General features: G+C 40.2%; 1 protein-coding gene across 1 annotated transcript; it reads right to left on the bottom strand.

Annotated features, from left to right (window-relative positions):
* Nucleotides 1-1,630: 1,630 nt before the first annotated feature.
* On the bottom strand, nt 1,631-23,657 carry LOC127659713 (FERM and PDZ domain-containing protein 3-like). Its single transcript, XM_052149657.1, has 15 exons — nt 23,611-23,657; nt 22,729-22,883; nt 21,366-21,468; nt 21,147-21,192; nt 18,751-18,855; nt 13,672-13,779; nt 10,899-11,030; nt 10,475-10,594; nt 10,219-10,355; nt 8,797-8,923; nt 8,309-8,398; nt 7,967-8,146; nt 7,682-7,817; nt 6,115-6,954; nt 1,631-5,628 (listed from the first exon to the last, which is right to left on the bottom strand). Exons 1-15 carry the CDS (start codon nt 23,649-23,651, stop codon nt 2,846-2,848), a joined length of 5,103 nt encoding a protein of 1,700 aa, XP_052005617.1. The 5' UTR covers nt 23,652-23,657; the 3' UTR covers nt 1,631-2,845.
* Between the last annotated feature and the right edge of the window lie 4,209 nt (nt 23,658-27,866).

The following is a 27,866-nucleotide window of genomic DNA, read 5'->3' as shown; positions in this document are numbered from 1 at the left end:
GTCAAAGGACAACTGTCTCTAACAAGGACAGAAAGAGATGTGGAAGACCAGATGTGCAACTAAACAAGAGGATAAGTACATCAGAGTCTCTAGTTTGAGAAATAGACGCCTCACATGTCCTCCGCTGACAGCTTCATTGAATTCTACCCGCTCAACACCAGTTTCATGTACAACAGTAAAGAGGAGACTCAGGGGGCCTTATGGGAAGAACTGCAAAGAAAAAGCCACTTTTGAAACAGAAGAACAAAATCTAAGAGGTTTGAGTGGGCAAAGAAACACAGATATTGGACAACAGATAATTGGAAAAGAGTGTTATGGATCTTAACCCCATTGAGCTTTTGTGGGATCAGCTAGACTGTAAGGTGTGTGAGAAGTGCCCGACAAGACAGACACATCTATGGCAAGTGCTACAGGAAGTGTGGGGTGAAAGGTCACCGGAGTATCTGGTTAAACTGACAGCTAGAATGTCAAAGATCTGCAAAGCTGATCTTTCAAATTGTAATAGTAATTTTTCACATTATTATTGTCCTGACTATTGTGATCAGTTGAATGCAACTTTGGTGAATAAAAGTACCAATTTCTTTCCATATGAGCAAAATATGTCCATTATTCCAAACTTTTGGATGTGTGTGTGTGTGTATCAACAGAGAACAGCCAGACTGGATTGAATAGACAAAGTGTACAGTAACTCAGATAACCACTCTGTACAATTGTGTTGAGAAGAATATCATCATATCTGAATGCTATTCTGAGATGCAGGTTGGCGCTGTTTTGGAGGCACGAGGGGGACCTACACAATATTAGGCAGGTGGTTTTAATGTTGTGGCTGTGGTGTGTCTATATATATCCTTTTAGCAACAAAATAAATGATCAAAGAGGGAGCACTTCTTTTTTTAAGACTAGAACTCTGTTTTTATTATATCACTACATAAGATCATTTTATACAATATTTAATGTTGGGTTTACTTTTTCACAGCACTCATTATACATTAATAATTAGACATATTTGCTAAATAACTTGATCTCAGCCAATACTAAGCTGAAAATGTTGTACTTTAATACTATTTATTGCTTTTAAACAAACTTGCACACAAAAAGGACCACAGTGAGAGCACTGTCTAAAAACAAAACAAAAGAGTATAAGCATATCTTTCACCATAATGTATTTTATAAAAATATACATGTTCCATGTGTTATTATACTCTAAAATATAGATAATATTTGTATCTTGTACATTACTAGTATAAATTATAAGATACATGTTGTGAATTCTCTGTTAAAGAACAATAAGTTCTGATAAATCTTTGCAATTTTATTCTCTAATATTTTTACAAGTAAAACATAGAGTAATTATACGTTTCTATGGAAATATAATTGTAAAACACTACTTTCAATGTGCACTGTTTGTTGACCTTTTAATGGTATATTATCCAAATCCAGCATTAAACAGTCTTGACAGTGACTGCTTCATTCAAATAGAGCTTAAAGAGGGTTAACATGCAAGACACCAGAACAATGAAATACAATTTGTTATACCTTAACAGTAGTAGAGCCTGTTAAAATGATTATAAGACCCTAATTTAATCAGTTAAATCATAGATCGTAAGAGGAGACAGAAAAGTTTTCAGACATAAGACAGCAGCTGGTTTTATTAAAATACATATAAAACTATTCTGGTTGTATGGGGGTGTGAATGGATGACATCACATGGAAATCCAAAAATAAAGTTTTCTACAGTTCAGTAAGGACATTACCATTAAATCAATATTCAGAAACATGTTGGTTAACAATGCATTTGCTATTTATGGCAACAGAATGTTTTATATACACAAGCATTGGCTTATGAGGCTGTCAAAATCACACCATACTCCTCCAATACAAATAATGTTGCCAATGATTGCCACTACATAAGGTATGGAGCTGGTTCAGTCCAGTACGTGGAGGTGAGAGTGATAAAGGTTATTGTTTTGTGCATTAGCAAAGAGCGCCCTTTCTATCTGCTTGGTCTTAACGCAGCCTCTATCCTCTTTCAATTGATATCTCAGTGAATTTGAATCTGCTACATTGTCTGCCCTGAGCAGGTGTTGCCTTCCACTACCTTGTTAGTGGGCTCTTGTGTTCATAAATATTCATTAAAAATGTGCCAATTTAGACTTGCAGAGATACAAATCCAGACAGTGTGAATGTGGTACTGTGAAAAGGGAGTATTTCATGTCACAACAATCAAAATGGAAAAACAAGTACATAACCAAATAGCCATTTCTCTCTACTTAATTTACAAAATCTTAATTTTCTCTGTGATATATTTTGCCACCCTCAGGGCACATATTTCATATGATGTTGGTATAACTTCTCTACAATATTTGTAATTGCAATTATGATAATATAGTTTTTTTCTATAATATACTCTATAAAACATTTTTAGATACAGAATAACACAGACACTCCCCATCCCCACCAGCCCTTCCCAAGACAGTCATTTTATAATTAAAATATAGGAACAATTAAACGTACAAAAAACTAAGTCCATTTCACAGTTCTCTTTTTCTAAGGACATGAGTGTACAGCCCTGTTGATCATCTGTACGGCACAGGATTAATGTATTTTTTTCTTTCCTGTGCACATATATGGTGACAAAGAACATTTGGGGGTACTAGTTGGCACAACTCTTTATAATAATATTAGAGTATATAGTTATGCAATTATGGAACTTAGCAGGCAGTGACCTAACAGAAAGGCCAATAAATATGTAAACTAATGAATAATCAGGAGAGTCCGGTCACATTGCCCAAGTTGAGCAACTGTCTTTCTGGCCTGCCCTACGATCCCATGTGCCGAAATGGAGTCAATACTTGCTGGGCAAGGTTTTGATGGAGCGATTAAGAGAGCCCGTGTTAGTGGAGGTTTGGAGTTGAGGACTCACACCCTTATTGGGGAGGCTGCTTGAGTGTCCCATTGCTTCTTCAGCAGCCCGGAGAAGAAGGGTATAGTTGACAGCTACCTCCTCTACTTTACGTAAAAGCTGTAGTTTTTGAGTTTCAGAGCGGACACCCCTTACCAGCCTAATGAATGTTTGAGTAAGGTTACACAGCACCTGGAAGCTGGCTGTGAAAGCACTTAGCATTCGCGATGGACTTTTCTCAACACTCGCCACTCGTCTGCACGATGCCCTGAAGTCTTTAAAACGGACTGAAAGTTCTTGCTTGTACTCTGCCAGTCTTGCAGGAGGAATACGAGGTTCTCCCTCTAGTTGAGGACTATTGGCACACTGCCTTAAAATCGCAAGCAGCTCATTGGCATCAACTTGTGCGTTTAAGAATCCATCAGGTAGCGAGAATGTTTTGCCCTGTAAGGATTGTACTCTTGCCAAGCTCGTTTCCAGGTTCCCAGGAGCCCGCAGATCAATCCTCTGTGTTTGCTGCTCCTCTTCTTCCTCCTCCTCCTCCTCTTCCCCACTGCAGTCCTCTGCATCAAGTACCTGAAGAGTTTTGCTGACTACTGTCATTGCCCTTGAATCTAGTTGCATTCCAGGCAAGACCTGCATGGGGATGGAATAAGACAGTTCATCTTTTTCACTGCTCTCATCAGCAGCTTCGCACTTGCGATAACAGAAGCAAAAGGAGCAGCATTTTTCCCTGTCTTCATTGTCTTCACTTGGCAATCCTAGAACCTCAGTGGTACCCTCACGAGTTTCCTGAATAAGCTCCTCTCCTTGTATAAAAAATATACCCTTATTTTTGGCCTCCCCGTCTTTAGCATGTACAGGCTCCACTGGAATTGGGAGTCTAAGTCCAGTGGCTCTGACTCTTTCCATTTCTTTCTCCAAACTCTTTGCTTTTGTAGTTTTGACCTCAGCATATAGGGGGGTGCTTTCATTGTTATCAATCTCCCCTATACTATATCTCCTTTGTAGCTTTTTGTACTGTGGTGCACTCATACATTCTGACCGGTTGGTGCATGTAGGCAAACATGATGTGGGAGTTTCTCTGGGTTCCCTTGACTCTAGGCTTGTGGAGCGGATTCGAGTGGTTTTGATTTCTAAAGTCTGAGGTTTCCGTAATTCTCCGTGAGCATGTGGAGACTTAGTGACTGATGGGGGTGTTTTTGAGATGGCCCTCTCTCTTCCTCGCTGCTCCATTGCAGAACCAACGGCTGTATCTGGGAGACGCATCCCCCGGCACATCCGCTTACAGTCACAGCTGCGACGCTGTTCTCGTGAGATCCCTGGAACCTTCTGTAAAGGACTTGTACGCAGCTGGCAGGCACATGGGGTTGAGGAGGGGACAGGAGAAGATCCCTGTGGTAAGAACTCTCCTTGTGATGTTTTGGGTTTTAAAAGCTCCTCCAGGAACTCTAGCTCATATTGCCTGACCTTCTGGAGCTGTGCACGGCGCTCATCTGTCTCTCGTCGCAGACGTGCTGGGAAAGTGGCTGAAATTAAATTCCTAAAACTCAGGAATGGAGTAGTACGCTGAGATTTGGATTTGTTATTATCATGCTTTTTATACTCTGCTCCTGGTATAGTTGCACCCTTTTCCACACAGCTCAATACATGTGTTGGGTCTACCAGAACAGGCAAACTTTTAGCAATGAACTGTGGTTCCACGGGGGCTTTTCTCTGGGAGTTCTCTGCCTTTACCTCAGACATCTCTTTCCATTCTACTTTAGCAGGCATAACTGGTGAGTTCTTAGTGGTAGGCAGGGTGATAGGCTTAGCCAAGCTTGAATCAGGTGTCTTCGATATACTCTCTTTGTTACAGGCTAACTGAGTTCCTTTGGCATGGAGACGCTCATCATCTGTGGGAGAGGATGAATGAAACACTACCAACTTTTGACCCTGTGGATCTTTCAGACGCACCTGTGGGCCAGGCTCTGGCCGTACTGGACATGTGCAGAACAAATCAGCAGCTGGCAGAAGGCCCTTTGAATTTGAAGGCTTTATGGTCTCACTTGAGGCAGTCTCGGCATCTTGGCATATATTAGCAGATGCAGTTCTATCCACAGGAAAGAGGACGGGTAAGGCTATGCTGGTCATTTCAAGGGTGGCTGTCCCAGAATATTTTTCCTGGACACCTTTGGAGGTATTGGAGCTCAGTTTTTCTTCATTAGCAGGGGGTAATTTCTCTTCAATGACCTGGGGAGCACATCCCAAATTGGTTTGTTCTGATGCTTTGAGTTTCTCAGATATCTGTGGTTTAGACTCTACCAAGCACTCTTTGACAGGGTCTGGTTCCAGTTTTTCTATATCCCTCTCACTTTTTGCTTCTTCAGGGCTCTTACCCTGCTCCAGAGAGTTGACAGCGGGGCCAGTCCCTTGATTGGGACACACTTTCAAGGGCAGAGTCTTACTTAAGATCACAGGCTTTGGTGGACACCCACCATGGATCTGACTCATCGAAAATGCCCCTCCCCCAATTGCTTGTGTGGTACAGCCAGGGATTGTCAAGGGAAAGTCTCGTCGACTGAAAAGTCGTTCTTTGTTAATGTGGTGGGCAAGAAGATAGGCCTGGTTCTGATGCTGCTTCATGGCAGACACCATCTCAGACACATCAGTTAGCTCTGATGAATTTGTCTCATGCCTAGAGTCTAGGGATGATTCAGGGGTAATGGCAGCAAGCACAATCAACCCTGTAAGAGAACAAAACACAAAAAGGATCATAAAAAAAAAAAATCACAATTTCTGGACACTTGTTGTGAACAAACCAGCAAATGTATATGTTCGTGTACAATTTAAAAATGGAAATATATAGATCCAATCCTGTTTATTATTTTGCTGTAAAGGAACAGATAACACTGCATTGATAATTTATGGTACGTGCTGATTTTAATGCTAGGTTAATGTAATTCAAGGATGATTTCTTCAGATTATATGCACAAGGTAACCAACCCAAAATTTCAAATGACCAACTCTGATTTTACAATATCCTTGACTTTTGAAAGACTAATTTTCTCTTTGTCACGTTAAAGTCAATAAGAAAACTGACTAAATTCACAAAGAAAACCACCAACTTCGAATGACCAAATCTGATTTTACAACTTGCTTGACATTTAAAAGACTAATTTACTTATTGACAAGTTAAAAGGACCAGCACTTCTAGTAGTACTTATGTCCACCTGCTGTCTGCGCTGTCTGCTGGTGATGATGTGGGTAGTCCTCAGATGCAGCGAGTGCTTCCAGTGCCTGGAGAGTGGACACTAATGCATCATCTAACTCCTGAGCATGGTCCTGAACCGTCCTAGTGGCCACAGTGTCAATCAGTGTCACAGGAACATCCTCTTGACCCTTTGCTGTAGCAGCAGAGGCTTTGATTCCTTTCCGACCCTTTTTCGGGTCATCTTCATCAGAGCTGTTATCACGAAACCCAGGGGGTGGTGCTGCAATGGCAGGAGGGGGAGGCTGCAACTTCCCTCCACCCTCATTCACCTCCTCATCTTCCTCATTCCCAGGGAGTGGTAAGGCAATGAGATCAACAGCCGCCCCTTCACGAGAAGCACAAGAATTTGTGCACTGCTGTAAAATGAGCTTCCCGAACTCTCCAACGTCTGACATCAAACCTTCAGCTTGGAGTTTTGCCTTGCAAGAGTCGCAAAAAAACCTTGACGGCTCCATTGTTTTGTCCCTGCCCCTGAAACTTGAGCTGTCATCGGTGGGACTGACTTGTTCAGCCACTGATTCAGTACTCTTTAGAGTGGGGTCAGACTTTGTGCTTGAACGACTTTGCACCTGCGAGATAAGGTTCTCATTAATGTCAAGCTCCTGCTCTTCCTGTATCTGCAGCTCTTGCAGCTGTTGTTGCTCTTTTAAATGGATGTGACACAGGCCAAGGTGCTGAGATATGGGTGGTGCCGATGTCTTCTGCGCCGCCTCTCTGGACGACCCCTCTCTCTCTTCTCTCCGACTCCCACTTAACACAGTGGCTCCGGAGCGGGAATAAACATGGGAGCTTCTGGAATCTAAATGACAGAAGTGTCTGAGTGGCTGAGCTAGTAGGAGACATATGATGGATAAAAATGAGTCCAGGTGACAAAAGGTGAATCTGTTGAATAGAGTTCTCAGAGATGGATGCAGAAAGAAGCCTTGTGGGATGCTATGGCATGTTGTGATCTTTCTCTTTGGTAGACCACATGAGATGGTGCTAACATCCAGAATATGGTTAAGTAATATGATAGCAGAGAAATAAACTTTTCCAGCATTTCAGAAAATCTCAAACGGATTTCAGATGAAGATGGAGAGATCAAGAAGATGGAAAGCTCAAGCAGGAATTAGGAATGATTGCCACTGCAATTCGTTCTAATAAATACATGTACATTTCTTAGGATGCAACCTGATGAGAATTAATCACATACTTTTAGCAAATTAACTCACCACAATTTATATATATATTAATGTTATTTTTTCACTAGTGGAAATAAACAGTAGCCTACATATTTGAGATGGTACCAGGGACTTTGTATCACTAATACAGGCTATACGATGTTTTTTATATCCCACACTACATATGTAAATTAAAGGTTTCCACATGTAAAAAAAACCTATTCTATTTCAGCAAGTAAACGGGAGATGATGAAAGCAATGCAAAAGTGCTGTCAGGCAATGACATGCAATGATTTTCTGTATTTCTATAAGGTATGATCAAATCAAGGATGGATTTAAAAAGAAGGGAACTGACTTCTAACATACCTGCCTTGATCATATGAGGCTGTCCAGGTATCCTACAGTAGATGGTCCTTTTAGGGTCCACAAAGAGCTTGTAATAGCCAGAGATCAAACTGGCAAAGTTTGATGCATCTGGCCACTCCATTAACAAGACCAGGGGCTACAATAATTAGTATAAAGACAGATATTAGTACAGCATTATATTTACACTTCATACAATCACATCATTTCATCCTGTTTACAAAGAAATGACAGGACATTATAATGTAAATTCAAATGCTTATAGGTTTTGTAACAGAGCTTTCACACCTTTGCTTCCAGAATAACAACCTCAATGCGAGCTATCCCATGATGCTCTCTGAAGAGCTGGACTTTGCCTACACGGCTGAACTCTACTAAGACTGTTGTTAGGTTGTTCTTCAGGTCAATCACATGACTAATACCATGTCTCGGCCCTACTAACAATGTAGTGGCTGATTGCTTCTCATCCTTTCAAAAGAAAAACAAAATGAATCAGCTTGGAGATACGGTTACGGAGATACCAAGAAAAAGTGATGTTAATCTGAAAGGTTATGAGAAAGCAAGTGCACTGTTGAAGTAGTACAGTTAATGTAATCATCATCATCAATAAGATTGACAAATTCCTATTACCAGGCCAACTGTGTGAAATAAGAAGCCTCCAAATGGTGGAAGGTCATTCAAGACACGCATATACTGTAGTTTTCCTTGGATAGGAGAAACCTGCTTAGAAACAGATGAATAGAGAGATGATGCATTTGGTGAGTTGAGCAAGTGTGTATGGAGTGGATTGTTTTTACCAGTAGAGGGCAATGATTCATTGCTCTAAGCCGGTCTGCTCTGTGCATAATGTGCATAATCAATATGGAGAAAACAATTGCAAGTCTCTATTCCACCATAACATATACCAAATGTGCTCCTAGAGCATACAATTAAAACATAGTTTATATAGCTATCTAAATTGTGGTTCATTCCTCACAAAAGCCTTCCTTCAGAAGACATCACATGGTCTACTTTGAATTGTGTTTTTTGTTTTTTTGGTGAATGATTCCATTTAAGATCTATTTGCCTGGAAAGTTCTAAATTGTTACATCTGAAACATTCTAAGTAAGCAGTTATACCTTGTTACCAGTTGGTGGAGAATTCTGATATGTCTTCAACAGCTGTGATAGTGTCTTACACACATTTTTCTCCTTGACAGTTGGCAACAGTGTCAAAGGAAGGAAAGGTTCCAAACCCCATTCTTTCCTAGAGGAGGTGAAACAGGTTTAGTCTTCATATCATAGAGAGTCATACCACAAGCCATTGATCCTTTCATGAATGCACCCCAAAAATCATTGTCTTAGTATTTTGTTCATATATATATATAAACATCATTAAAAGGGTTAGTTCACTCAACTATTAAAATTCTCTCATCATTTACCATGCCATCCCAGATGTCTATGAATTTCTTTATTCTGCTGATCAGAAACAAAGATTTTTTAGAAGAACATCTCAGTTCTGTAGGTCCATACAATGCAAGTGAATGGTGATCAGGCCTTTGAAGCTCAAAAAACAGATAAAGTCAGCATAAACATCATCCATACGTCTGCAGTTTTTAGAGATTCAAAGGCCCGATCACCATTCACTTGCATTGTATGGACCAACAGAGCTGAGATATTCTAAAACTCTTTGTGTTCTGCAGAATAAAGGAAGTCGTACACATGTGGGATGGCATGAGGGTAAGTATATGATGAGAGAACTTTCATTTTTGGGTGAACTATCCCTTCAAACAAGATGCATTTTCTTGACAAGCAAAATGTTGTAATATAGTTAGACTTATTCTCAGAGAATATATCTCAAAGTGCATTTTTCTTACTCCATTGACAAAGTCTTATTTATTCTAGTTGTCAAGATGTTCAATCAAGGAGAAGTGTGTCACACACTGGATACGTCTGGCATACAACACACAGTGTCCTAAAAATTAGAAAGCATTGTTTCCTATGAATGTACGCACAATGGCGCCGCCACTCAACATCCACAGCTACGATTTTGGAGGCTGCTTAAAATTGTGGTACACCATATAGTTTTCCATTACATTAAATTCAACCCAAATTGCAATACATTACTTTAGCCTATGCTAAAACACACACACACACACACACACACACACACACACACACACACACACACACACACACACACACACACATTGTGTACTAGGCAATTTTTAGAAAGCAGGTTTCTTTTTGGGGTTTGACAGCTTGAATAATGCCAAAGCTACATAAAAATAAACCAACCTGCAAACTCATTGATATCACTTTGTTCATATTTGTGCAAATACATATAAGCGCAAAAACCTTTGTATGTAACTTTTGCCTGTACGGTGTTTAGATGAACTGTTTTGGACTGCCACCTCTACTCACCGTATCCATGCATCTCTGTTCCTACGCCTTGTCCTATCTGTTGCGTGGTGCTTCTCATTTAAGGGTTAGTTTAAGAAACGTTCCTCAACTTCCACATTATATTTGTTGATGTATTTCTTCAAAAGCCCTGGCACTTACTCGACATGCTTGAGAGAGATCTTCTGATTGGGTCTCGCTATTGACACAGTGATGTAGATGTGGAGAGCTGCCAACCTAAGCGTGACGTCAGACTTCCAATCCATCCCAAAGCGTTCTTTAATGACGTCATTGCGACTCTGTGGAAATTTAGAAAAAATTAAAAATCAAGAGGCTTTATGCTAAGACCAGACTCTATGTCTTAAACAGCAGAAAATCTGTGACAAGTGGGGATGTGAATATTCACAACTTAATCCACCTGTATATAGAGGTACTCAAACGCTGCAGGGTCTCTCCTCAGTAAGTCAGCAGGGTCCTTCGGGAAGAAGCAGATGCGAAAAAGACACTTCATTCCCTGGAAGTATGTCCTGTGAACTACCTGAAGATACAAAACAAATAAATTTTTCAAAAGGATATTTTCGAAGAACGTCAAAGACTTGGTTGTCAATGAGGGGTGACTCAAAATAATTTTTCTGTGACATTATGACACAAATGCTCTTGATTGAGCTTAACTTGTAGTGAACCCACAATATTCATTTAAACAACAACACAAAGAACCATTACAGCACAGAAGTTCTTTAAGAAACTATCGTTCTAAACTACAACTGAACAACCTTGAAGGAATCCTTCATTTTCAGAGTGAAGGTAACGCGGTCATTGGTTTTTGGGCGGAATTTACTCACATAAGACAGTGGCTGGTTCTCCTGGAGCAAATGCAACCTCTGGTTCTGTGCCAGTCCACTGGACTCCAGCACCAAAGCGAAATGCTCGATGTAGCGCAGAGAGAGGCGGTCCTGCAGCGACGACATCACATCCTGTGTCGAGAATAGGAGGAGGACAACAATCTCGAATATTCTGTAGTTCCTGTTGAAAACATCTTTAACCAGCCTTAGGTGGTATGCCGGTCCTAGCTGGTATTCCAGACTGTCTAGTTTGATGGTTTTAGAGTGATTTTGAAGTCTTTTTAGCTAGTCAGGCTGGAGGACCAGCTAAGACTATCTTAAACCAGTAAAGAGTAGCAAACCTGCTAAGGCTGGTTTGGACTGTTTTTCTTTTTTTCAGTCGGGGTAACCTGTCAAATATCTTGTAAAAAGAATATTCTGCTCATAGTTGATGTTTTAATCTCATACAGCATTGGTTCCCAACCCTGTTCCTGGAGGCCCCCCAACACAGCACATCTCCCTTATCTGACACACCCAATTCAGGTCGTAGCATCTCCACTAAAGAGCTGATGAGATGTGTTTGATTAGGGAGACATCCAAAATGTGTAGTGTTGGGTGGCCTCCAGGAATAGGGTTGGGAACCATTGTTCTACAGCATAATAAATTCAGCTATCTAACAATTTCTCAGTGTATTCCAGAGTAAATCTAGTGAAAAGCAACAGCATCAGCAGTGTGCATACACTACAGAGGACAGGCTTGACATTTCCATCAGTAAAAATGCAATCGACCCTATTAATCACAGGACACTGCCCATAGTATCCATCATTAGACAAAATCTGAGGCTTTTTACTTACTAGTGGCTTGGCCTCTGGAAAGGGCTCCAAATACTAACGTGGTTTCCATGTGACTTATGCAAACACTGTGGCTTAAACACTCTTGTGTGGAGCATACTGGGCAGTGTAAAGTGGTTCATTAGGGGCGGCTATGGCTCAGGTGGTAGAGCGGGTCGGCTGCCAATCGCTGGGTTGACGGTTCGATGACTCCACATGCCGAAGTGTCCTTGGGCAAGACACTGAACCCCAAGTTGCTCCCAATGGCAGGCTAGCGCCTTGCATGGCAGCTCTGCGGCCATTGGTGTATGTGTGAATGGGTGACTGGGACACAGTTTAAAGCGCTTTGGTAACCTCTAAGGTTATAAAAAGTGCTATATAAGTGCAGACTGTGTGTTTGAGGACAGTAACCCGGCTCTGGGTGAAGATGAATTACTTAGTGTGATCTGCAGAGGTTTGATAGGGACCCTATGCTGTGTACTGTGACAAGGATTGAGGTAATCTGTTTGGTGATATTGACCAAATGCTGAAGATATCACTGGCTACATAGCACATGAAAATGATGGGAAATGGCCATGGCAATACATTTTGGAGTCATAAATAAAGAGACGAGTTGAAGAGGCCATCAGAGATGTAAAGTAATTCATTATAGCTTCTTTTATTGTAGTACTTGAGTACATTATTAACTGTAAGAGTACTTTTGTTTTAGTATAAATATATCACAGTACTGACTATACACCAATAATTACATAAAATCCCTGAATGATTAGCTAGTTAAACTGTAAGTGCTCCAGAGGCAGGATAGCGTGGAACTCTTGCGCAAGTCATCTAGACTTTACTCGATAATGCGGCATGGAGCACAAAACCACCTGTGTGTACCCTTCATATTCTACAAAGAACGTTCTACTTTTAAGCATTTGAAGAAGTCAAAAGTTATCACGTAACCCGTGTTAACGAGCGGCAGGACATTTTGTCAATTGCTCTTTTCCATTTCTGTGGCCTGGTAGCCCTTCCCACCTGAACTCATTGTTCTAAAATCCTGCTCCTCTTAACTCTACTTTAAAAATCAGACATGTTCTGATTGGTTGTGATTGTGCTGGACCCACACATCAGTGTCCTGTTCAGTATGGACTTGTCTTGGGTAACTTATCGCATTACGTCTAGTTTGGACATGTTGTAACGGCTATTTAATTGACCTGGGCTGCGTTACCCAAAAGCATCATAAGCCTACGCAAGTAGAATGTAGAAACCATTGGCGCCAGTTGGCTCAACAATCAACTCAAGCTTGCGATGCTTTTGCGTAACGCAGCTCTGACCGATATATCGGTCTCTTACTAATGTCACTGCTGTCATTATATTATGTATTGTCAGACGATATCAAGAGAGGCTAACTTAAATTAGATTTATTATTGAACAATTTTATCATGTCACCTTTCGCTACAAAACTATTCACTACAGAACCTTCAGAAATTAATAGTTTCTGGGGCAGATGTAATTGAATAAAAATAATCTTGTTTTGCATATGTTTTAATTGATTACAGTTGCTGGGAAAAAACGATTTATTTGCTGTTCACATTTTAATTTGACAAGACGTAAGATCAGCTCTACAAATGAAAGCCCTCACCCTTTGTTCTGCTTTTGTTTTCAGAAAGAAAAACATCATAATGTTGGCTAATGACATTGCTAAGCCATGTTAGTATATTCTTAGTAAATAAATAGACACTAATTGCTTTTTTCCTTTTACTGTCAGTTATGAATCAATGACAAGATCTGATTCGATTTAAATACTGAGAATTAATTGCATCAGCGTTGCAAGGTCCAGACTTGCGGCAAATTTAACGTGCTCAAGCTTTTAGTGTAATAAAAAAGATTTTATGATCCGCAAATGAATTGCAAATGAAACGTATTGAAGCAAAAGGAAGATCAATGCTAGTGACAGGTTATAGTTTTCACATCATACTCACCCTAACAGTGGTGTGGCTGTCAAACGTAAATGATTTGATCTGTCCATTCTCCAGAAACACCTTCAAAACATTTGGTATAAGAAGCAGAGAGTCGTCTTTAAGCATGGTCTGAAAGAGACAAAGAAGAGAGAAAGGAGAAGGCCGTCAGTGAACCCTGGATAGGATTTTCAGGAAAAAAAAACACAGAAGGTCAATACGGAAAATCTAATAAGCTCTAAAATAGGGAGAGAGAATGTAGAAACACATGACAGGACTTTGGATGGAAAACTGTAGAAATAAGGATAACCATATCAGATCAAATGGTTATTTATCTAACTTATTCACAATAGTTTAACTGAAACCAAATATATTACCAAAACTAAACTTTCGCCAGAGTATGACTGAGTAGAATTAGGTCATGATCATACAGCTGTTTACACAACATCCACCACAAATATGTTTTTGTCTAAATTGGGTATGTTCAGTTGGACACACTTCACTTCCTGCATGTATTTGCAGCTAAAGAGGACATTTTATTTAAGGAATCGTTCTACTTCCAACAAGCAAACAATTAAAATTAGTTAAAGGTGCACTAAGTAATTTTAATTTATATTTCGCTTATTCCTCTTCCTGGTTTCATAAGTGTCAAGCGCCAAAACCCTTCGGCTGGCCAGAGGTGCCAACTCCAATCATCTGTCCTTATCTTACTAGACCCGTCGGCTGCCTTCCTCGCCACCTTCTCTGATCTGGGCATCACAGGAACTGACACAAAGCTTACATCTCAAAAGCCACTTAGTCATGCAGATCCACTCTTTAAAACATCAGAAAAATCTGACTCTATCTGTCAGAATATGCTACACAGCTCCTGTTCCAGGCTTTTGTCATCTCAAGACGAGACTACTCCAATGCTCTCTTGGCTGGCCTACCAGTTAGCACTTCCCAGATTAAGCATCTACAGATGATATAGAACACAGCAGCATTTTCTGGTCTATAACCAACTGAAAATGGCCCACATCTCACCCCTCTAGAGGAGCTTTTCAACCATCGGGCTGAGCGGTTCTCGTTGTGGAACTGTGCTGATCAGTACCAATTGGGGCTGGTTGACACTGTTATGGTTTCTATTTCCACTGTCATGATGCAAAATCAGGATTAAAATGGACTGACTGAGAAATCTGGGATGGGAACTTTTTTTAATCGTACCATACGGAATCATGCTCAAGTGGAAATGCTACCGGAATTGTTACTCATTGCACTCAGAACGGTTCCGCCCGATGGAGGAAAAGCTTCATGTCTCTACCCGTAGCTGCCCATATCAAATTCAATGCTATTCTGATGCCATAACAACTTGCGAAAAACACCTGAAGACACACCAAATCAAGCCATTCGATAGTGGTCTTCACATTCTGGAATAAATGACTGTACCTTTTAAGGTACTAGGGCCAAAACTGGTGTAGTACCCTGGTTTTAGGTACATATTTGAACCCTTACAGCAAAAAAAAAAGGTATTACGCAGGTATGTTTTTGTTCCCAGAGGAACAACACATATAAATGTATCTTTAAAGGCAAACAATTGGTCCTTAATGGGTACAATTATGTATCCAAAATGAGTTATAAACCCTAACTTGAGGTACAAAAAGTGTCCCCTTGAGGGTACCACCCCAGTGATGGCCCTTTTACCTTAAAATGTACAGTTTTGTTTTTTCTGAGAGTGTTGGACTTGAAAGCTATCAGTGTGGTTGAAGACATTTTTCAGTTAACAAATGCAATCTTAATAATACCCTATTCGCAGGGATATTTGTCAGTCACAATTAATTTATGCTGCATCCAAAACTGACGGATAATAAAGTGGTTACCAAGATAAAGTGAGTAGTATTCGTGTGATCTCAATAACGCATGTGACTTTACATTATTAAACAGATTAGTTAAAAGAGTTACTTAGTGCACCTTTCAGTGAAAAATTTAAGGTATCTGTTACAGACATAATTTTCCTCTAAATTTGCTGTGGCACTGCATCACTAAAATTGAGGTTATTACTTTCAGTGGCATCCTAACTTCAGCATCATATTGAGCCCAGATTTGACTCGGGAAGTACTTTCTCTCAGCTGTCCAATGATCTTTCACTTGAGCATCATCAATAAAATTATCTTATGAAATGACATTGAATAAGGTCTGATATACCCAATAAAGTTTTATATACAATTATTCACATGCAAATAATTTTTTGCAGTTTAAACTCAAATGCACAATGGAAACAAATAGGCAAACACCAATTTGGAGGGTCAGTGGGGATCATGTGATGAACGGTGGTGACGTGAGCAGGTTGGCTAGCTCGTCCATTCAATGCAATCCCAATCAATTGCACGTTAACTACAGAGCAAGATGATGTGTCATGAATAATAAGTCCCACGTTGGCATTTGTCTTTAAGCCTAACCCCCTTAATAAAAGGTAGCAGCTTATGTACTCTGTGCTGACTGGCGAGTTTTAATGAAGAAAGCCCTGCTGGCCCCTGCTGATCACACAAGATGGATTGACATGATTAGAGGAGGCTCGGGTGAGGGTAGTTTGATCTTTACCGATTTTGGCCCTCTAGGCCTGATCAGCATGTTTCTTCTTCCAGGAGAGCTGCACACCCCTCCCATCGGTCCGCTTTATTAAATTGGTGCGACCAGCACCCAAGGGTGTAGTGTGGACTCTTCCTTGCTCGCAAGGCAGATATCAGACTGTATGGGACATAATCGATGGACATTGACATTAACATGGGTGCTATCGACCCATGTTCATCAAGAGGAGATGGCAGCTGTAGTGCTAATGAAAGGCTACGAATGAATGAATGTCTACTAGCAACATTAAGGCTTATGGGGATGCTGCAATCTTTCTCTAGGTGCAATGTAATCGTATTGCATTACTCCAAAGCAGGCTGGAGCTGCAACAAGGAACCTGATGCCACGTTTATCCATGTAACTCTGTTACCCAAACACTATAATCAGAACCAGATGGAATTAATCCAAAAAACGCTTGCCGTTAGAATTTTCCTTTTATAAAACCCATGAATTGCTTCAATTCAGAGACCTAGTCTTAAAGCTGGATTACACTGCCTGACTATCAAGTCTATTAAATACAATCCCAAAATCAGGTGGAAACAGACGCCCTCCTGTTCTAGGAGACGCATGACAGGAGTAAATAAACATGTGTTGTTATCATTACTGCTACTTTGTGTTACCGAGTTGCGAAAGTGAGGCCAAACCCATTTTGGTGCAATTTTGGGTGGAAAAACATGCAGCCCTGCTGGCCAAATTGATGCCCTACGCAGAGTTCCAGGTGGATGGAGGGGGGGGGTGTTTGCATGATATAAGCGCGATGTGGGGGGGTGTGTTACGCGTGATATGAGCGTGAAGCTATCATCTGTGTTCCACTGCTTTCAGGTACTTGAATAACGTATATCGTGCGAGTAAGGGCAGCCGGTGGATTTTCTGGTGCTCTCCTAGGGTAAGAAGGTACCCCCCTAGGGAGGTGGTGCCCTACGCAGACTGCATAGTCTCCTTATAGGGAGTGGCGGTACTGATGGCCAGTATTTTCTTTACAAACAGCAATGCGACTTGGAGGTGTGTGGTGTTAAAAGTTAAGCTCCACTTTAAATGCTGGTTCGCCATGTCCATTTCTTGAGCTCCATTGCACCAAGGGCCCCAGTTTTCATTGGCAACTACAGGATTTCCTCTGTAGTCATGGAAAGTTGGCTAAAAAATATAAATATTTTTTTATGTCCTCCGACTACATGGAATCGCAGTCATGAAGGTAAGAAATCGGAGTCTGAGTCCATCATATACTGAGTGATTTTTTTAGTGAAATCTGTCAACTCTGACTGTCCCAAAACCTGTGGACTGGAGCAGACTATCTTTGACTAAACCTGCAAATCAGGGCTAAAATCTGTGTTAGAAATCAAGGCCAGGGAGGGGGGCAAGGGGGCATTGACAACCTAGATACCCCCCCAAGAAAATTCTGATGTTGCCCTGTGATGATCAAGGGAGACCCGTCTACCCCCCAGAACCACATTCAAAATGTAAGTTTGCATCCTAGTATCGGCCCTGGTTAAAATCGTGTAGTGTAATCCAGCCTTTAGCTGCAATACTATGGCACCTGTTTACAAGTCAGTTGCATTCTCAACCCCTAAAGTCTCAGCAACAAAGACAAACAAACTAGAACTCATACTGTGTTATTCATAAAGTGAACAACTGTCTAAATCTTACCGACTGGCTTTTAAGTAAATCTACTCTGCTGAAGAATTTCAGACAGGGAAACACTAAGCCAAGCCAAGCATAGTCAAAATCATGAATGCACTTTGATGCTCTTGTCAATATCTTTCCAACTGGCTTCTATGTAAATCTACTCTACTCTCAGTATTTCAAACAAGAAAAACTACAACCCTTTAAATTTTGCAAATTTTGGTGAGGAAGATGGAATCATAGCTAAAGCGCAAAGGTTTTAGGTTTTTTAGCTTCTAAAATGGTCAACCACATAGATTAATGGGAATCCATTGCAGAGGGATTTACATCTTGCCCCCCTGGGTAATAAACCTGCAGTCTGGTGAAATGGGATGAGCAGGAGATGTGAAGTGAGTCAGACTTCAATATTGAAACTCTGAAATGACTGCCATTATACACTCTCTAAAGGAGACAAATACAGATTGACGCATTCAATCTCTCATTTTGAAATATGAATAACCATAACAAATGTGGTGTTATAACGAATAGACTGTGAAGTATAAAAATACCTTTCAGTCATAAACCAATATTCATTCAAGGTTCTCTCTAGTCGTAGTTTCTGTAGCTGACTGGCAGAGCACAGTTCAAATAACAGCAAGGCAAGGTCTTAGGTTCGACTCCCAGGGAACACATGTACTGTACTATAAAGTTGTATAGCTTGAATGCACTGCAAGTTACTTTGGATGAAAATTTCTGCCGCATGAATAAATGTAGTCACACTGTTCAGTTCGGGAGCCTTTGGTGCCAGTGAGTGTTCAACAGCTCTCATTTCAGCACATATAGCCGTGTTAGCACAGGGATGACTGGGGTGTGATGTAAGCGGAAGGCAACAGCACATACTGAGTCTGGGTCGCTGATGGACACTTGCTCTGAAAAGCGCACTTTGGGGGGATTGGTTCGCAGTCGAGCTTTCTTGGCTGCACTTATGAAGGCAGATTTAGGTGACTAAGGAAACAAAAGAGAAAGACAAAGGGAGGGAAGATAGTAAAGAGAAACAGAGGCGACAACAGTGTTCAAGAATAGTTTCAGGCAGAGCAAAAGCTACAAAACCAATGGTCTGGTTGTGACTTAAAAGGACATTAATAGAAATGAAAGGAATAGCTCACCCTAAAATGCTAATTTTACCAAAGCATAATTTTCAGGACACTTAAGCTTATACTATTCTCATTGTTTTCAATTATGATTCTGTATTACAGTAAATAACATGCTGTTGTACATTGATTTTTTTAATTAAAATAAGTGAAAATAAAAAGGAAGTACCAAGGGCCTACTACTATGACATGAGAGAAACACTGATATTTAACCCTGCTATGGTATAATGACCAAATAAATTTCCCTCATTTAATAAAAATGGTGTCTTTTATCTGAGCAGTACAAGATGTGTCTTTTCCTTCATTTGCGACATACAAATGGAGGAATTGATTCGATAAGACTAATTGGTCATAAAAAAGTGACCCCTTTGGTATTCACGGTCAAATCAGCCACAATACAGAAAAACAGATATAGGTGAGACTCTAAAACATCCTCAGTGAAAAACATACACACCCACTCACACACAAACACATGTACACACTCACACACAAACACACATTTACACACACCCACTCACACACACACAGACACACACACACACACACACATACACATTTACACACTCACACACACACACACACACACACACACACAAACACACATTTACACACACCCACTCACACACACACAGACACACACATACACATTTACACAATCACAAACACATTTACACACACACACACACCCACTCACACACAAACACACACACACACACACAGACACACACAAATGAACTGGTGAGACTTGAACACAACACTTTTTTACATTTGTCAAATAAACCCAATAAATCAGCCACAATGCAGAAAAAAACAGACAGAAATTACAGGTTGAGACTCTAAAACATCCTCAGTGAAAAACATACACACACTCACACACAAACACACTTACGCACACACAGACACAAAAATCAACTGGTGAGACACACAGCCTTTTTTGTTATACATTTGTCAAAAAACAAAACAATAAATCAGTCATAATACTTAACACACTCACACACTCAGAAATGAAGGGGTGAGATGATAACACACAATGCAGAATACAAACACACACACACACATACACATACACACACACACACACACACACACACACACACACACACACACGTTTGCTATATAACGTTTAAAATTGCAAAATGTTTACTCTGATATTTCTGTTTAACACTCTAATTTAATTTTCAGAATTTTGCAGTTTTTCTGTTTCTTGATGTTCATTTTTTGACATTATTATGCATTTATTTTGAGTTATAAAATGTTTATGGTTGAAATAAATTATTGGTAAAAACAAAAACGCTTATTCTGTTTCTTCTCTTTGAAACGCCATGATCAGGTTTGATTGCAAGCATAATGACATTAAATGCAAAAACTGACATCAATTTAAAAGGCTAAACTTTGACAAATAATCATTTGATAATGTCTAAATCTATATCCAAATGCATATCTTGTGATCAAAATATAACATTAGGTTACAAAAAGCCGGCAGACTACACAGTAGGCAGTTCCTGTCATCTACTGGCTGTTACTGGCATGACATGGTTTTCAAGTCATGTTATTTCTATTTTGTTCACCAGATGGCAGAAATCTGCCACCAATCAAACACATTTATCATATTTTCCTCATGTTTCATCTTCTAGAAGTGTAGGATCTGAATTGCTTATTTTTACATGCAAATGAATGGTAACATTTAGAAATGTACATGTAAATAAGATCAAAATAGCATAAAATCCCAAGAGAAATGCAGAAAGTTATTGTTCTTCAGGGAAGAAGAAATGTTATCATTATCGTCATCATTAAAAACAAAATGTACATCTGTCCCTTCCGATCAAAAATGACAGTGAATACCAAAGGGAGGTGCCCATTCTCAATACCATAGGAGGGTTCAATTATTCACTAAAAATCTTGCCATTCGTTGTACCTCTTACTGTAAATCTCATTTGCATCTATGATGACAGATTCTCATAATTATTTTCATTTTTGGGGGTGAACTCTTCTTTTACTTCTGTGAACAAATTTCAGCTAGACATTTCACATTGACATAATATTGACATTAGCAGATCATATTTTCGGTCATAAAACTGCAGGCCAGTATAGAGACTGATGCATGACATATTTTTAAAATATACAAAACAAAATGTCCTGAACTACCTGTTGCGGTTGTAGCACAGTAAGAACAATGGAGTCTTTGCTGTGTCTGCAGAGAGCAAAAGACATTATGGGAAGTGAGTTGCAAAATACAAAAAAAGTCTCTTATCTGAAATGAATTCTCTTATCTGATGCAGACACATGGAACAGTAATACATAAAGCAAAGTCAGTTATGCGTCCTGACAAGGCCCCTTCCCTCTGGTGACAGTAAAGGGTGTTACCTTACAAGGTCTATGACTTTCTCCCTGGGCGCGTCGCTCACAAGCTCTTGGCTGATGGCGAGGATCTGATCTCCAGGGAAAAGCTTGCCACTTGATGGTCCGTCTGTAGAGGAGACATGTCAGAAACTTGTGTCATTCATAGTGGCTGACACAGTACATTATTTAAAGCATCCTTAGGGGCCATTCAGACCAAAAACGTTCATATGGTACAGAAACCTAGACAGCACAATGAGCAGAGCAGGTGTTTTTAAAGTTGAAGCTTATTCATCTTGACACAGCTTCTAAAAAATGTGGCACTCCTGCGTGAGGAACTGACAAAACAGCAAGATGCTGCGCATTGGTAAAGATGTCCGTCTAGCGCATGTTTATATATTTCAAAACAATTAAACAATGTTCATCTGTATTCGTAGGCCACATCCACACTAATACGTTTTTGTTTGAAAACACGTTCATTTCGCTGCGTTTATGCCCTCTTATTCACACTAGAACAGCATTTTACTCCACTTAAAAGTATCTCCATTACCACATACTTTGGAAAAGGATAACGTTAGGAAACTGATATGAAAACGGATTAGTGGCCTTAAGGTCTTTTCAAGCCAGAGGCGACGTGATTGTGCGAAGCGAATCACAGACGAATGGCCATTTCATATGGCGACAATAGATAGAACAATTGCCTTTACAATAGATAGCGCTAATCGGCAAGCTCTTTACCCCAGTATGGTAGGTGAAGCAAAGCACTTTTGAGCTGGTCCCCTTCTGCCTATGATGCATGAGATGAACCACTGGACAAATTTGCAAAACAACCAAATACAAGGAGTTGACTGGCAGTATTACCGTGTAGACACCGTCTGAGGCATGATTAGAAAGTAGCTTTCTGTCTTTCTTTCAATTAGTCAAACAATTGGTGCCATTTTAGAGCATTTCTATCTTTATACGGTGAAAGGCTTTGTTTGTAAAATGTTAAAAAAGCATCGTTGTTACATATTGTTTTTGCTTTCCTAATAAAGAAATTTCAGCACTTTAAATATCTGCAATTAATCATGATTATCTATGAAAAAAGTATGCGATTAATTGCGATTAATATAATAATCGACTGACAGCACAAGTTTGAACACAATTATTATTTTTGTATTTCCATTTGGTGATGCTATTGCTTCAGAAGGCAGTTATAACCTATCGCTTGCAGTGAATTACCACACTTATCCTATCAGCACATCAAATAATCACTTAAATATCTGAAGTCCCGTTTGACTAAGGCCCAATTTGTTCAAACATCTAATAGCCTGTTAATGAGATGAAGCTGATTGGCTCATGTCCCAGAGCCCTGAACGTTTCACCCAGTGGACAAAGACACATTTCCTACCTGCAGAGACAGAGCGTACAACGACAGGCCGTTCACTGCCAGCGATGAAACCGAAGCCGTGAATTGGATGGCGTTGGATGCAGACCTTTCGAGCAGAACCAGCAGTCAGACTACCACTGTCCATACCATCCTGGCCATCCTCTAACATCACAGAGCTATAAAACAACACAACACAGCTTTTTACAACTCCATAATGTCCATAAAATATGTCCACTGCACATAAAATACATTGATGGTTTTCAAATTAACGGGTGAATCTCACGAAACTGTCAAGCAGGGCTGGACTGGTAATCTGGCATACCGGGCATTTTCTCGGTGGGCCGACACACTTTGGGGCGGACTGGCCATCGGGAGAACCGAGTGGGCCGGTGGGTCGCCTGCGAAATGAATGGGCCGCGATAAGCTAAAATGAGCCGCCGCGTTATGCAGAACGGACCACAAAACGGCGCCGCGATATGCAGAAAAGGACAGTAAACTTTTGGGCCAGTTGCCATGTTAAATCCCGGGCTGATTTCTCTTCCCAGTCCAGCCCTGCTGTCAAGAACTGATCGTTTTTAATATTTCAAACCTACATTTGGCCTCAAGATAATGAAGTCTGTTTTTGAGTCATTAGGACTTATTGCATTGTAAAGTTTGTCCAGGCAGGATGATTTTCATTATTGAATAACTTTAATGCAGTAGATTTCCAATATCGGACAAAGATCACAAATTAAATTTGTCTGTTTTGCACGTCATATGCAAGCTCATATTCCAGCAGGTCATTAAGAGAAATGCCAAAGCTTTGCGTGAGGCTTCACATGTGTGAGAAGATAAGGCAATGAAGCTATTATGTTGCATAGAGTCCTCAATTGAAATAATAGGTTTATTATTAGTACACTGCACCTGTCATATTCCTCTGTGTGTCCATCCTGGACGCTGGCCATCCCCTGAGAGGACCGAACTGGACTGGCGGAACCGTTGCTGGGGCTGGCTCTGATTTGCACACATTCACCTGATTGACCAAAGACGAGAGAAGATGAGTAATAGGTTATGAGGGGTCATATTATACATTTTTCTCTGTGGTCCACGTATAATGTTATTACAACCCACATTAAAATCAGACTAAAGATCAAGACTGAAATAATCAGGGATCTTGTTATATATAAACTTCAGATGCTTATTTCCAACATTGTGACACTTCAGAAGGATCTGCAGAGTGTAGGTGCTACACACAGGAACAGCACAAGGTTCAACAAACTTTACCTCAATTTAAGCAGGGTACACACAATGATGTTTACGGTCCTTTACAATCAATGCTCATCAGACTGAACGATATGATCACAGTGAGATCTTGTGCAACATTATGTCAGACTGTATGATACACATCCTAGCCAATCTTCCCAATTTTCAGCACTGACCGGGTGTTTTACATCCTCTGGCCATCGTAGGAGCCGTCACACTGCAAGACAAGTAAAACTTTTGACACTGCCAGAACTTCATTAGAGGCCAAGTTTAAACTCAAAGGCAATTAATCGGCCAACATGTCAGACTTAGCAGCGATCAAAGACTGCCGATTATGCTCAACGACAAGATAAATCTTTTACGATCCCTGAAATTTGTCTAACATGGCAAAGTCATGACCAAAATCGTACAGTGATCGTTAGTTCTTCTGGTGTTCACGAATAATAACAGACTCAGCAGGCCAAGTTTCTGAATACCCAAAAAGCGTCATTGACATGTAAACGTCAACGGTCCTGTGATAGTGAATTTTAGGTTTCTGATGTCAGAATTTCAAGGATTTCACAACGTGTCGTTTTTGTAGCGTAGCTTCAATAAATTGTCTCTTTTCATTGGGGAGTAAAATTTGAGTTCTGACTGTTGAAGTACGTTTTCATAGTACAATGACTCTTCTATCTCAAAAGATCAAGGAATATATGATTACTTATGATATGATCCCGGTAAGATAAGAAGCTCTTCTGGGATGTTTTTATTCTAACAGATAATATTCAAGATGTTCTGGAGGGGCAAATTGTTACTCAGTGCAGCTAAAGTATAACCAACAAACCAGAAATTACAAGTGTGTCAGATGCACAACTTAGAATTGATTTCCAAATTTTGGTAATGTTTAGGGGACCTGACTTTACACCAACATAGGGTGAATTTATTCACTGTACTTCAGCCAAACCCGTCTCACCACAAGTCTTAATACTTAGTACAAGATACAAAATCGTTGGCTCGAGTAGACTTTTATTCCCATAAAGAAAAATGAACAAACCGTCAAAAGATGGCATTACCATCTTTTCTTAGTTTAAAGGGGACCTATTATGCAAAATTCACTTTTGTACATAAATGTGAGTCAGCAGTGTGTACACAACCATCCTACAATGTTAAAAGTCCACCCACTCCTCTTTCTTATATATATATTAATCAAAAATTGTGTGACAAAATTTACTGGCTCTAAAGTGACGTCAAGTTAGATCAGGCCACGCCCACGATTGGTGACTGACTCCACCCTATTATTATAGATCCTCCCCTGAGTGATCTACACACAGTCCTCCATTTTTTCCCGCTCAGGAGCAGATACAGTGAGAAGAATAATGTCTCTTAAGCAGCATAAGTGTTCTGTTGTTGCTGTAAAAGTGAACATAAGAGTCTTCATGTACTCCCTGCATCAGAGCCACTGAAGACGCAGAGGACAAGACTCATTTTTGAAGGAAATGTGCCCCAAAACATACATAAATGTGTGTATGTTTGTGCAAATCATTTTACACCGTGTGAGTTTGTGAATGAGTGTTAATATAAATATGGATTTTCAATTTTTTTTATTCTCTAAACTACTGTTCGTGTTCCAGCTTTATATCCTGAAGATGAAAGTATCAAACTTTATATTTTGTGAACGTTTGCAAATCACCTTTCCGAATGTGCTTGATAGCTGATTCCACGGCTAATGCAGCTAAAGTTAGCATTGTATTCACGAAGACCAGAGCTATGTCGGGGGCGGGGAGAAGCAGCTCATTTGCATTTAAAGAGACACACACGAAATCAGCGTGTTTTTGATTCCAGCCAAATAGAGGCATTTATAACCTGGTATATAATAAATGATCAGTGGGGTATTTTGAGCTGAAATTTCACAGACACGTTCTGGGGACACCTGAGACTTATATTACATCTTGTATAAAGGGTCTCCTTTAACCCCTAACACAAACCCTAAACCTAACTATAATTTTAATAGAAAATAAAAAGAAAACATCAGGTGTGGAACGAGATGAGGAAAGTGTAATACAGGCAATACACTGACATACAACAGTCATTTTTACAGTGTAAATAAATATGGAATGAGTCACCAAATTTGTTTACAAATATTTAATTTCTTAAAATATATGTTTACAAATATTTAATTTCTTAAAATAAAGTGTTGGATTGGAGTATGGATGTGCAAGGGTTGTGGTGGTTTTAATGGGAGATGCAATTCTCAAGTTAATTGAGAGATGCAAATTCATAGAGAGTGTTTTGCATGATTATAGCTTTCAGTGGTTAACAGTAAATAAATCTCAGCACAGTAAATCCTTCTGCAAGAAGTTTTGTCTCTTTAATGATTTAGATTTAGTCTTTTTTATACAGTATGCTGTTGTTACAGCAATCAAAGCACTGCATCAATAATACATTACAAGAGGATCACTGTCGGACGTTAAATTCTCTTCTGTGAGTAATGTGCCGCAGTTGTGAGGGGCTATGGAGAGTTTAAAGTCTTTTCATTCTGTCTTGACACTGCTTTAATAAATAGTTTCAGTAAAAAATATTAAACTGCTCGATGTCGTGAACTAGATGTTTACCTGCAATATTATCTTGCAGTTCTGCGCTTTTGAATGAGCAGCAAAGATCGCCCTGAAGCACTCCGGTTATACTGAAGCAAGTCATTCTGCGTTCAGGATGCGCATAAGCAGTTTCGTACCATTTTTTATTGGAGCCCTTCTTATTTCTTACTCTTCTTACTTTGATAGTTGCGTGCAATAAGATGTTACAGTTATTTAGCCTATTTATTTGTTGAATATCCATTAGTTACCATGAGGAAGTGCTGAACTTTGCATCCGTATATCCCTCTGGAATGTGTCTGATTGGGGTCATGTCAGGACTGGACCGGTAATCTGGCATACCGGGCATTTTCCCGGTGGGCCGACGCACTTTGGGGCCGATCAGGGGCGGACTGGTCATTGGGAGAACCGAGCAGGCCGGTGGGTTGTCCGCGAAACGTGACAATTGGGCCGCGAAGCTTAAACGAGCCACATTATGCAGAACGGACCACAAAATGGGGCCGCGATATGCAGCAAAGGATAGCAAACAACCCCCGCTCAACAACTTTCAGATATCCATCAACCCCCCCCCATCCCCCACCTACAAGTTTTGGGCTGGTATCCATGTAAAATCCCAGGCCGATTTCTCTTCCCAGTCCAGCCCTGGGTCTAATTATACATTATCCTTAACACAGACTAGTCGACGATTTGTCATGAGACTATGCTGGTTTCAGCTGACTCTTCCATCGGCATGTGATACTTCTTAGGTCACACTATTTTTCTAAATATTTAATTCAAATGTGACTATTATTGAATCATGGGAACTTTGTAAATTAATTATGTTACTGCTGTGCAGTACAGAGACAAAGAAAGAGACAAAGTGAGACAGAGAAAAGATGGAGAGACTAAATAGAGGTCTTAAAAACTGAGGTTAGCATTCTGCCTAAGTCATAAGGGTTTGAAACAACACGAGGGTGAGTAAACGATGACAGAATTGCCATTCTTGGGTGAACTTTTCCTTTAATACTGACGTTTGGCTCTGAAAATGTCACAACAAGTCACAATCTTCAGCTGTAAAGTTCCTCCGGGCCGTCTCTGAAGGTCACGGCTGCGTCAGAGTGTTTGTTCGCCCCCAGACTCTTTCTAGCATTTCTGTATATTTAAAAAACTTGAGGCAGCTGTGTAAATCTGTATTTGAGGTAGTCATAACCTTACCCTCACCCCTGCCTGATGACTCATGCACTGGAGGGGAACTAGGACGGGATGTGTTGCGAGAGCTCCATCAGGTAAGTGAGATATCTAATGTCATGATACATGTGAATGCTTTTAAGACCCCTGGCCAGCACAGATGGATGAGAGGTTTGTACG

Source organism: Xyrauchen texanus, chromosome 19 (assembly GCF_025860055.1).
Source record: "Xyrauchen texanus isolate HMW12.3.18 chromosome 19, RBS_HiC_50CHRs, whole genome shotgun sequence".
NCBI classification, from domain to species: domain Eukaryota; kingdom Metazoa; phylum Chordata; class Actinopteri; order Cypriniformes; family Catostomidae; genus Xyrauchen; species Xyrauchen texanus.
Note: the sequence above shows the minus strand (reverse complement) of the source record. Positions and strands in the feature narration are given on the sequence as shown.